The following is a 12,145-nucleotide window of genomic DNA, read 5'->3' as shown; positions in this document are numbered from 1 at the left end:
TCCTCCTAGGCCCCCTGTCAGAGCAGGAGTCTAGGAGGCCACTGCTAATGGTAGGGTGTAAGGGCTGTGAGGGCTTATGAGACTGTAAGTACAGTGTTTAAGGAAATTCATGAGGAGTTATTTCAAATATGCCTTTTGCCTCAGAAATGGTCTCCTAAGTGGGAAAAATATTAGTCACATAAATTCCTCAGTGAGGTTAAAAATAAAGCTATCATCATTTACTGGATGTGAGGGAAAAAAGTCAATAAAGGGTAACTATTCTAATGATAGTAAATCTGCAAAGAAACATGGTTCTGATGGCTTGTTTTTTTGTTAGCTATTAAGTTTATTTAACAGAAAAACATTCAGTTGAAGATCATTCATTAAGATAAGCAGAATTAACAATAATTCATTAAACACTCTTTGAAGATGATGGTCCTATTTTACTACTATTACCTTCCCCATATCTGAGAGATTCATGAGTAAGTCTTGGAAGAGAGCACGTATTTCTTTTAATTCGATAAAACATTCAGTCAAACAATAAAACAGGTGCTATTATTTTGTTTTGGGTTAATGACATGTAAGCTAGACTTTGCCATAAGACTCTGTTCTAATCTCTTATAATTTGGTTTAGAATGTCAAACATTTTGACTGTGTCAACAACCCATTAAGTGCTTTGCAAAATGACAAAACGTTCTATATATGACTTAATTAATATCTACTCCAGTTATACACAACACATCATGCTCAAGATCTAGATTTATTTGAAAACATTTAGTCCAGTTTATATTAATGCAGAAAAGTCACATCTAATAAACCACAATTGTAGCAGAGACAAAATAATTGTGTTCTGTCATAGTTCCACACAAATATAATTTGATATTTAATTAAAGGATGGTAAATCACAATCACATGTAAATAAAATATCCTCTCAGTAGTAGTAAGAACCTCTTTTGAGTATGTAGGGTCTTCTGGGTTTATTCTCATACAGCTGCCGTTTCAGAATGTAAGGAATTTTTCTCTTTATAACTTCTTCCTTTTCATTTTTGTCATTTCCAGTATCAAGAACCTCTTCCTGAATCAACTGCAAGATAGACCGAATATGAATGAAACCTACATGCATAAAGAAGTCTTCCATTTCAGAGTATTTGTCTACCTTTTATCTTATTTGCTATTCAGACCGTAAGATATATGTGGATGAGATGTATGAGGTTCAAAACAAATGTTTTGCCCAAGAACAGGTGGCTATCAAGTGGCTGAGACAGGATGAGAACATGATTTTTCTGATTCTCTGTTCAGTGCTCTTAGCTCATCAGGCCAGCCTTTAAAATTTTTTTTCTATATTTGTCAAGGCCATGTAGTAATACCTCCAAATGAAGGAACACACTTCTTATAACTTTGAGTATTTTTCTTTAATTTATGATAGACCAAAAGATGGAAATATATCAATCATAAATCACAACAAATACAAAGTTTTGAATCTAGTAAACCAGGTTTGGCCTCAAAGGTCAATAGAATTTTATATTCAATTAAGTTAATTACTGATTTGACTTGAAAGCCATTCTAAAGATCTATTTCTCAGTCAGAGAGAGAGGAATGCTTGTTCTGCTTACTGTGAAAGCTCTGTTTAAATGGTAAAGATCTTTAGATTGTGCTGCTTAATAGTTAATCATTAAAAACAAGTTCACATTCAAAAACTCAAGAGAGTTAATCTCTATGGAGAATCTTGTCTAATACCTCATCAAATATGCTACATTCTAAAATTAGTTCCAAACAAACACTTTTTCTGATAGTACTGTTCTGATTCAAATGTTCCACTGGCATAAAATATTTAGGAACTCTTTCCAGAGTTTTGCACATGATTTACACAAAATTTTTTTAAAAATCAATGCTCAAGGTAAGAACTGTATTCATATCTGTGAATGTCTTCTAAACTTTGGGGTGACTATAACTAATACTGACAAGAGTAAGTTTTTAATCATAATCCGTATGCATTGAATCGTATCACAAGTACTTTATTTCAACCCACAGCTGTTCAATTTCATAGAAGGAAAAACAGCTACTGTCAGACAATCTAGTTTCTTAATCTTTTGTTTCTCTGTGCACAGTCTGTAATTGTACTACACTCTGAATAATACTATCAATCATTTTATTTTAAATCACTCAACATTTAAAATAGCAAAAGTTTTAATCTTATGTGCACCTTGTCTGTATTATAGTTTATTGAGGGTTTATTTTTTTTCCTGGATAAACAGCACATAATTGATATTTCCCTATGTTAAAATTAGTATTTTTCAAGTTTTATTGATGTAATTTTTGTGTGTGTGTGTGTGTGACAGCTTTGTGTGGTTTTGGTATCAGGGTGATGGTGGTCTTGTAGAATGAGTTAGAGAGTGTTCCTCCCTCTGCTATATTTTGGAAGAGTTTGAGAAGGATAGGTGTTAGCTCTTCTCTAAATGTTTGATAGAATTCGTGTCCCCTGCATCGGCAGGCGGACTCTCAACCACTGCGCCACCAGGTAAGCCCTTGATGTAATATTTTAAAGAGAAAAATCATTTAGCTGGAATTGGAATTAAGGGATAAACAGTCCAGCAAGAAAAATTAAAACTAGCTTTTTTTTTAATCTGGAAAATATCATTTTGTTTACAAGTTAGAATAAATACTAGAAGTTCTGCATTTCATTTCCTCTTTTCCACAGGGTATCTATCTCTGTGACAGTGTGTTATAGAGATTGTTATATTAGCAAGAAAGGCATCCTCAGACCCTCAGATCCCCAGTGTTGGTATAAGCCCAGAATATGAAACATGAAGCGAATTTATCTTAGGGGTTAATATGAAAGAAATATTTCCCTTGTCGGGAAAATTTTAAAATTTTCTTATTTTTTCTTAAAGCATTTTCATTTCTCTTTTCTCTTCCAAAAATTTCCAAACCAAAGGTGGTGAGTCACCAGTGTAGTATTTAATAGAACTGATACATCCAGTCCTTTGTGGTAGTTCTGGATAATGAAATGTGGCTGTACTAGCCATAGTGGACCTCGTTTAGCTTCTAAGGATGATTGAAATCCACAATCCACACATTCAATTAATATAGAAATATGTATATATCCTTATCATTCTGGTTTTATTTGTCTAATATATTCACATAAAACTGGAACCTTTTGTGTTCTGTGTTTGTTTATAAATAAACACACATTATGTATTTCTAAGAAAACATTTTGAGTTTCCTAAATTTCTTGGGCATGCCACCACCACCAAAAACCGCCTAACCATGCCATCCACAATAAAAGCATGTGTATCAAATCTGCCCTAAGACAGATCCCCCCTTTTAAGACCAAAGAAAAGATATTTCGCTAAACTCCAAATATTTGCAGGACACTTTGAAGATCTGAAGGAATGTTAACCTCAACACATGGTTTATTCTTCCTTAATATTTGTAAGTCTTCCTGTTATGATAATGATCAGGATTAAAAAAAAATCAGTAAAAATGAGAGTTAACTAGTATAACCACAATCATATTCATATTTTGTTTCTGTTTACCTCCCAGTGTTGAAAGGCCCTGCTGTGACAGATTTTTCGGAGCTGGTATATTGTCAGCATTGCTTCCAAGCTAAAGCCATCTAAGGTAGTGGGAAATTTCCTTCTTGTAATAAGCTCCTCCTCAGGAAACTCTCCTGTTTCCTCGGCTTGGCTGTTCAGGTTATTTATAAGACTGCAAACATTCAGCAGGCTCATTTTCCAAGAGGGAACACTTGCTTTACTGATCTGAAATGTAGAAAGAAATAGTTAATGCAATTAAAATTTGTGTTGTAAGAGTTAGAAATAAATTTCTATTGTGCTAAGCCATTACCTTTTAAGATCTAATTGTTAGACTAGCCAAATAAAAACACGGCTATTAATTAGTAACTTCGTATCACAAAGTTGAATAGTGTCAATACTTCATGTCCTCTATTTACCAAATGTAATAAAGTTAATACACATAAACACACACATACATGAGCAAAGCAAGAAAGAAAATAGAAATTACAGTAAGTAGAACTACTTAAATATATACGTATACATCACAGGTGAAAATATTAAAAATACCACTCTCTCCTTATTACACTTCAGTTTAGTGTCTAATGGAACAGTGGCCAAGGTGATACTAATAGATTTGGATAATTACAGTAGTGTGAGACCACGAATCTATTCCACACATTAATAGTTGTCACAGGTAGCATCACAGCTGATCAATTTATTTATTTGAAAATTATGATATTTTCTAAAATATCCTATTCTAATAAGATCTTGTCTGAAACCATTATTACCATAATTGACAACTTTCTCATTTGCCAATTTTTGGAGAAACTAAGTGTGAAATAACTTATAAAACTTAACAAGCATCTCAAAAGGCACAGATGAAGAAAAGCATAAATTTTTTCTAAAGAACATAAAAAAAATTTTTTTGAATGACCACAAAGCTGTGATGAGAAGGTTCAAAAATATTAGTATCAATTTTATTGGTGTCAATTCTCTCTGAATTATTCTCCAAATGCAATGCAATTCCAAATCAAAGTTCCAATTTGGAAAATATAGGGAGACTGGAAGTTTAGAGGAGGGAGTGTAGCAAAACAATTATGAAGTTAATTTGGAAGTATGAATATGTGACAACTAAGAAGACTTAGAAAATAAAAAGGTAATGAGGAAGGACTTACTCTACCAGATATTAAAATGTATCTTAAAGCTGCAGTAATCAAAGAGTGAATTAATAGAGCAAGCATAAATATAAAACTCAACAAAAGAGAATATAATGTCCAAAATTTGATCCAAGTAAATATGACTGAAGAACGTATAGCAAAGTTTGCATTTGAAGTCCTTGGGACAGTTGGCTATGGGGAAATCTGGATTTAGATCTAGTTATAACTTTTATTGACATATTATAGTCTAACAATATCCAGATGGGTTAAATATGAGTAAAAATAAAAATATGTAAATATATAGAACTTATTTTATAAATTTGGAAAAATATTGTTAAGCAAATATCCAAACCAGAATCCATAAAGGAAAATATAATTTTAAATACATAAATGTGTAAATTATCTCTCAAAAATTAACAGCCTGAACTAAAATCAAAAGCAAGACGTACTGTAAAAGCTGCCACAAAATGTTAATATACTTAACACAGGTGGAGCTCTTCCAAAAGAAACTGGTGAATGCCTCAATTAAAAAAAACAACAAAAAACACTTAAAAAGTGTTAGACCTCAGATAAATACTATGAGCAGACAAGTCACAGAATCGCTATCATCAAAGAAGAAATATGCAACAGAAATATGTGGAATGATGTTCATCTTGGCTACTATCAGATCAGAAGACCCTAAAAAGTGTAAGTACACTTGATGTACTTATGAGGATATGGAGAAACAGACACTTTCTCTTCTAAATATTTGTTGGTCTGAGTATATATATATTGGTATAATTTTTTGAAAGGTGTTTTGGCAATATGTATTAAAATTGTAAACGTGCATACCCTTTGATTAAGATTTTACCTTAGGGACATGCAAATCTGTGAGTACAAAAATATTCACTATAATGTTTTCAATCCTCAGTTTGGAAATACATTCAACTATGCCCCTAGAATGTGCTTATCAGCCTGTTCTTGAATTTTTCTGCTATGGGAAACTTAGAGGCAGCATGCTCCACTGTGTGGCAGCAACACCTTATGTCTTGCCAATTAATGGGATGCTACAATTTTACATTCGGAAAGCTCTTTAGAGATCATCTGATTGTTTTCCTTAGAAAACTAGCTCTGTACTCACTGTTTTTAAAAAGGAGTTCCACTGTCAAGTGAATTGGAAAACTTGAGTTTAAAGGAAATTTAAAGGCTTCTTGAATTTAGATATCCCCAGAGCTTTTTACTTGCTTTTTACTCGGGACTTGTGTTGTCTGATTATATTTTTGGATGAGGAAACTGAGTAAAGCATTTTGTTCTCTTCTGCCAGTTAAAACAGTCACTACATCACTCACTAGTATAATACTATTTAATATCACCTTAGGCCCTGTCATAATTGGGAAGCACCGCATAGAGGGCACTTTTGACCATAGGATGTCTAAATAGACATGTATTTAAGAACATTTCTTATAAGGTTTAAATAGTTCACTCAAAAAAATGACAAAGACTCTGTCTTTGATGAAATCTGAATTAGGATCCTCTGAGCCCTCTTCTTGACGAGGTCCGAACCTTGGGCTCTGTCCTCGGTCTGCTTAGTCCAGTTTTAGCAAGAATCCTTCTGAGTCAAGTTAGTAAAAATGTCCCACCGTTGAGACCTGATCATCCTAGGATTCTATTGAGTTGTCTAGCAAGAATCCTCCTAGATTTAGTGTTTCCTCAGTAATTTTCCATACAATGATCCACCCCAACCCTGTTCCTTGGCTGTAAATCCACACTTGTCCTTGTCGTATTTGGCGTTGAGCCTGATCTTTGCAAAACCATAGTTCCTCTTGAATAAAGTCTTCCTTGCTATCTTTAACAAGTGTCATGAATAATTTTCTTTAACAATAAACAAACATTCTTATTTATTAAATTATTTTACATAAATGTCTATAATAGACCTAAGCCTATAGATAAGAAATTTAGAATATTGTCTTCTCTTGCTTTTAAAATGAGGAAAACAAGAATATTTGTGGTTCTTACTTAGCATTATTTGATTAAACTCCTAATACTGAATAAGATCCTGGTCAAATTTTGGTTCCCTTAATTAAATGGGACCTAATCTATATTACTAATGGTCACTATCTATTATACACTGAACCCAAATGTATTACAAGCATTTGAATTGGTGAATTCATGGTGAATTCAAGTATTTCACCTAAGTAAATATAAAGTCATCTGTGGTGGAGCCCTGAAGTTCTTACAGCTGAATACAAAAGGTAAGGGCTAGTAATAAATCCTAGACTCTTACTGTTAGTACATAAATATTTATTAAACTCTTACTGTATTCAAGGCATTGAATTTGATCATAGAAAATTACATCATTCCAGCAGCTTTTTGAGAGCCTAAAGAAAACATACTCTTTTCTTCAAAGTTCTCTTTCTTAATAAAACTATACCAAAGCACTACCACTGGTAATAAAGAGAGTTGTATTGTGAGAACAAATTTCTTTATCTTCCCCTTCTCTTCAAGCTTTGGAATCTCTCTTGGCCTTCTGTTGCTTAAGAGTATTTCTACATTAGTATTTCAATGTCTAAATAGTTTTACTTTAAAATTGAAATTACCTTTAGAGTGGAAAGAAGAAAGCTGAAGCTTTCTGAAGCTTTTAATAATGGAGTTATACCAATATCAAATACTATTCTTTCAAAATTTTAGATACAGTATTTTGGTTAAAATGGTCAAAAGTTTAGAGTTTTAATTTGCATAGAACACTACACACACCAAAAACTAATTGAATCACAGAGCAATAAGTGATAGTAGTTTTATAAAAAATAAGAAATGAGCTTTATGTTCCCATCCTAGCAGGAAAATTGGGATAATTATGCTTCTGGGTGCTTCCTCATCGTAGTCTGTATTTTACTTATTATTTCAAGTAAAAGAGGAAGCAATGGGATTCAATTTTTCTTCCATGATCTGTTTTAGAGATATATCCCATGACTGAATGAAAGCGGTATATGTTATTCTGTCTATACTTTTGCTACGTATTTCTAAGAATAAAACTAAACCACTTCATGTACTGAAATTGTTTTTCCCTTGCAGCATCTTGGCCAGGGAAGGAATCAAAACCTCTACTCCCACATTTTTGCAAAGTAGCTGGCAATCCCCACACCGTATCACATTTTGGAGATTATTTAGGACCTTTATTTGTCTACATAAACTTGAAATCATAGAGGTAAAATCTCTACCAAGACACTAAGGCATACTAATCTGTTCCATTTTCCAAAACAGACTATTGTCACTTGTCTTCCTATTTATGAGTTGAAGTGATTATAGCCATTGCTATTCTGACTATTAAACAAAGGATCCTTTATCTTAAGGTTAAATATATTTGTTCACTGAGTTTTAATGACTAAATGAAATTTGATCATTCTTGATAGGAAACCCACCAAATTATGGTAGAATTTGGTTTCAATGTGTTCAACTTTTGTAGATCTGGGCAGTTGTGGAAATATATAGCTGCTTAAATTTTTTCCCCAAATGCCTTTTAGGGACCAGAGTAGAAACCGTCTTTGTTAGCTCTGAGATAACAGTGACCCACATTCTCATACACACACAGAAATGGCTATTATCCCTTCATACCCACTATTGAACATAATTCTACTTCCATGCTAGGGGTTGTTGCACCTGGAACATGCTCATCAAATTAGGGAAGAGAAGGCTGAGGTGGCAGGAGGAGTCCTGAGCATTTACTTTCTTACCACAGCGCCTGTGGAGTCCTCAGCATTACAACAGTGATTGCACCGGGCGGCTGCCTCACCTCAAGATATATTCTTCTTTGAGAAGCATCTTTTGGTTGGGACCCCTGTTCTCTAACTCTACATTTAGATACACACTGATTAACTCACTCTGGGTAAATCAAGATTGTGTGGTAGAGTGGTAACTGGGTATCTTCTAATTGAGTTTTATTCCTAGGTACAGGCTGGAATCTAAAAACCTTGCTTTCAAGACCCCAAGAGAGGAATAATAAGGTCCAGTACAAAGTTTCACCTGATTCAGTAAAAAAAAATAAGCAGGTACCAATAACACTTCTGTTATGAGGAGAATTTAAATCCAGGTGTGGACTTAATGTAAATGTCTAGGAGATCATAAACTCCAACCCCAACATTTAAAAATAAGAAAACAAAGGCAAGCAATGTTAACTAACCCCCTTGTTTAAGATCAAACAAACAGTTCATAAGTCACAGTTGTGGGATTAGATCTCAAGGCTTCTGTTTGCCAGTCTATCGCTCTTTACTCTCTACCACATTTCTTTCATGGGTTTCATGAACTTTAATTGTTACTTTAGGAACTCCACTTCACTCTCCCCAATAGTACAAGAAAGGCAAAAATATCACTTAATTTTCTTTTATGTATTTATCTTGAGGCCAATATACCTTTCATCATACACAATGTGACTGGAATGGAAAGAGGTGTTTTAAAAATACATTTGCATGTCCACATAAATAATATGTTACTACTTAATTAAATTTGCAACATAGTGATTGATACACTATACAGTATCAATACAGCTTCTTTCCCTGTCACATCAACACCCTTAAGTCCTTTGAACTTAAGGAAAAGTTTCCCCATAAAGGAAATGCCTCCCAATGAACTTTTCAGTCTCAATAGGAAGTTATTACTATAGGAAAAGGACACCATGTTTATAATGAGAGTTCATATGTTTTTCAGTCCTTGGTTTAAAAAAAAAGAAAAAGTTACCTTTGATGTATGCATATTGGTCAATAAATCTGCTTCTAACGCTTTCATTTCCTCTTCTGAATCTGAGTAAAATCAAAACCACATGTTTACTGTATAATCACATATCATGTAATTATATTATAACCTAGAGATTTAAGATTAGTCTCAAAAAACTTTGTCTTAGAAGTTTATTGTCTTTGCTATGTATTCATTCTCCTTAGAATAACATTCAGAAAAAAACAATTATAGTTTTACTTTAGGCTAACAGAATAGAATAATAGAAGCACTTTTAAGAAAATAAACACATGATTTTATGCCAGGAGAGCTATTGATGATTTGGAGTTGTTTAATCACTGAATCTCATTATTAAAAAGAAACCCTGATTATATGATATAATAAAGATTTCATCAAATATGCTGGATAATTTTTACTGGAAATAGTTTACATATATAGAATATATACGTATTGATATTTTAAAAACAACATAATGAAAAGGTATGTATAAGACATTTTTTGAAGATAAAAACAAAGGAAATTGTTGATAATTTTAGAATAAGAAAGACACAGATTTGTTTAATTTGAGATGCTATTTTACAGAACACACTTTGAAAGATTTGTTTCTCTACTTTAAACAAGGATTTAGAATCACGTGTACTTAGCAATTTTATCACAGGCTATTAAGGAAATTGTTTAAGCAAAAGTGGAGTTGTCCATCAATACATGTACAAGAGTGTGGAAAATGGATTTCTGATGTTTTTTTAGAATATTCTTTCCAGTTTCCAATAATGAATATTTCACAGAGAAGAAAAATTTAGAAAATACTATAAGGTAATAGAAATAAAGTTATAGAACACTATACTGAGTTAATTCATAAAATCATAGCAGGAGTTTGAATTAAACATTTCAGTGTCATATTTATGATATAACAGTATAAAACAGGCTAAATATTTTTTGCTGCATTTATCCTTTGTTTTTTTTTCCACCTTGATGTGATCATTTAATTATTTTCCAACATTAGTTAGAGCATATTGCATTCACTATAATATTTCATATTACTCTTTTAAATTTAAATCTTATTTTCAAAGTGAGCTATTGATAGATATTTGACAATGTATGGTTTCTTCTTAATTATCACATGCAAAGTACTCTACAGGGAAATAATTTTTATCAATATAAGAATGACAATTTTCCAGTTACATTCTGTATCAACTTAAATGACATGCAGAAAAATAGTTAAATTAATAATACATCTATTTGTCACACAGAAAAGTTATATAAAATGTATTCTTAAAAGAGCTTGGTATTTTGTGTATTTTTCTAGAAATAATTTTCTACAAATAATGCTTTATTCATTTATTCATTAAACATCAACTTTCACTTTGTTATCTTAATATACACACAATTAAGAAAATAATTTTTGAGAGGGAGAAGCCACCATGTCCTAAGAGAGTGAATGAGGAAGAGAGAAAACATTTCAAATGCAATCAGTTTTAATTATGGGTTTGCACTTTGACAGGCACCACTCCTGTACTTCTCATTAGAGAGTGACCAGCTTGATTTAAGTTTCACATGTTTTTTTTTTCTAGCGGTTACATTGCAAAGGGGAACATGAAGTGTTTCATTGAAATCGTTTTATTACCTTGCAGATTCAAAAAGGAAAAAGAAATCTTTCAGTTCTTGTAATCATAAAACAGAGAAAGAAAATATCCAGCTTCTATCACTAAAAAGAAAATCCAGAATAAGGGAGAAACTCTTCTCCCTGGATACATTAACGTTAAGTGGCAACACACAGTAAAAATGGAAAAAGAAATCACTTCAGGGAGTTGTGAAATGCAGCTGAGCTTACCTGAGCACAGACTCCAGGAGCTGAAAGCCAGGAGTATCATGCACACCAGTTGGATTTTCATTCCTGCCATCATCTTCTTGAGCCTTCTAGCAAGCCCAGTCCATAAACGTCAGAGACAGGCTGAAGGGGGCTCTCCCGTGCTTCCTCTTGCCTCCAGCTGAGTTTGGAAGAGACTGAACTATGAGAGATGCTTTGACCATTCCCTATGTGTGTGTGTGTGTGTGTGTGTGTGTGTATATATATATATATATATATATATATATATATATGCAGGGGATGATGTCATGAGTATACAGGGATTATCTCTTCAGGATGTGCCCTTCATTTCCATCCCTCCCCTCCACTCCCCACTTCCTCCTCCCTTTCTTCTTTGTCCCCCCGACACCTCTCCCCCACTTCTGAACCTCCAGTAACAGCGACATCTTCCCTAATTGGCACTGCTGCTCCAGATTTCTGACACACAGGAGTCATTCAAAAGAAATTCCATACAGAGCATACTGGAAAAGAACTTCCAGTACCTTTCTTTCCCCATTTCCTCTTATTCTCTGACTCTGAGAAGTTGTCATTTTGATTTGGTGAAGCATGAGATCTGTTATTTCTAATATAATCAAAATCTCCAGGATGAATGCCTAAAATCAGTAATTCTTTAGGTTTGGAAGTTCTTAAAGAGTCAGGATTCTTTTCTGGTAACCCATACTTTTGAACAAGTGTTTTGTGGTTTCAGGACTGATAAGGTCTTAGACAATACATGCTAGAAGAAGAAAGCAAGTGGAAGATAAGCAGAAAATCAGTTATAATATTGGGTTAAGCAAAAGAATTTAGAGGAAGGAGAGAGAATCATTTTTAAGAAAAGAGACTAGTAGCTCTAAGCAATAGGGTGTTATTTCCTAACAAATTGAAAAGTCTAATTTAAGTAACTAAAAGGTTGACTGAATTATGTATGCTGATTTATGGTTGAG

The 12,145-nt window shown here is 33.1% G+C and overlaps 1 protein-coding gene across 1 annotated transcript; it reads right to left on the bottom strand.

The window, feature by feature from the left end:
- Positions 1 to 293: 293 nt before the first annotated feature.
- NTS (neurotensin) lies at positions 294 to 11,366 on the bottom strand. Its single transcript, XM_007109651.2, has 4 exons — positions 11,187 to 11,366; positions 9,362 to 9,423; positions 3,516 to 3,740; positions 294 to 1,063 (listed from the first exon to the last, which is right to left on the bottom strand). Exons 1-4 carry the CDS (start codon positions 11,257 to 11,259, stop codon positions 911 to 913), a joined length of 513 nt encoding a protein of 170 aa, XP_007109713.1. The 5' UTR covers positions 11,260 to 11,366; the 3' UTR covers positions 294 to 910.
- Positions 11,367 to 12,145: the final 779 nt, after the last annotated feature.

Source organism: Physeter macrocephalus, chromosome 6, assembly GCF_002837175.3.
Source record: "Physeter macrocephalus isolate SW-GA chromosome 6, ASM283717v5, whole genome shotgun sequence".
In the NCBI taxonomy this organism is placed as follows: domain Eukaryota; kingdom Metazoa; phylum Chordata; class Mammalia; order Artiodactyla; family Physeteridae; genus Physeter; species Physeter macrocephalus.
This window is presented reverse-complemented; position numbering and strand designations above follow the sequence as displayed.

Bases quoted from the DNA above. Each gene is read 5' to 3' on its own strand.
- NTS (XM_007109651.2), bottom strand. From the start codon at position 11,259: ATGATGGCAGGAATGAAAATCCAACTGGTGTGCATGATACTCCTGGCT. The intron at 3,741-9,361 runs GTAACTTTTTCT...TCTACATTTCAG, and splicing joins CCAATATGCATACATCAAAG to ATCAGTAAAGCAAGTGTTCC. The intron at 1,064-3,515 runs GTAAACAGAAAC...TCTATCTTGCAG, and splicing joins GGGCCTTTCAACACTGGGAG to TTGATTCAGGAAGAGGTTCT.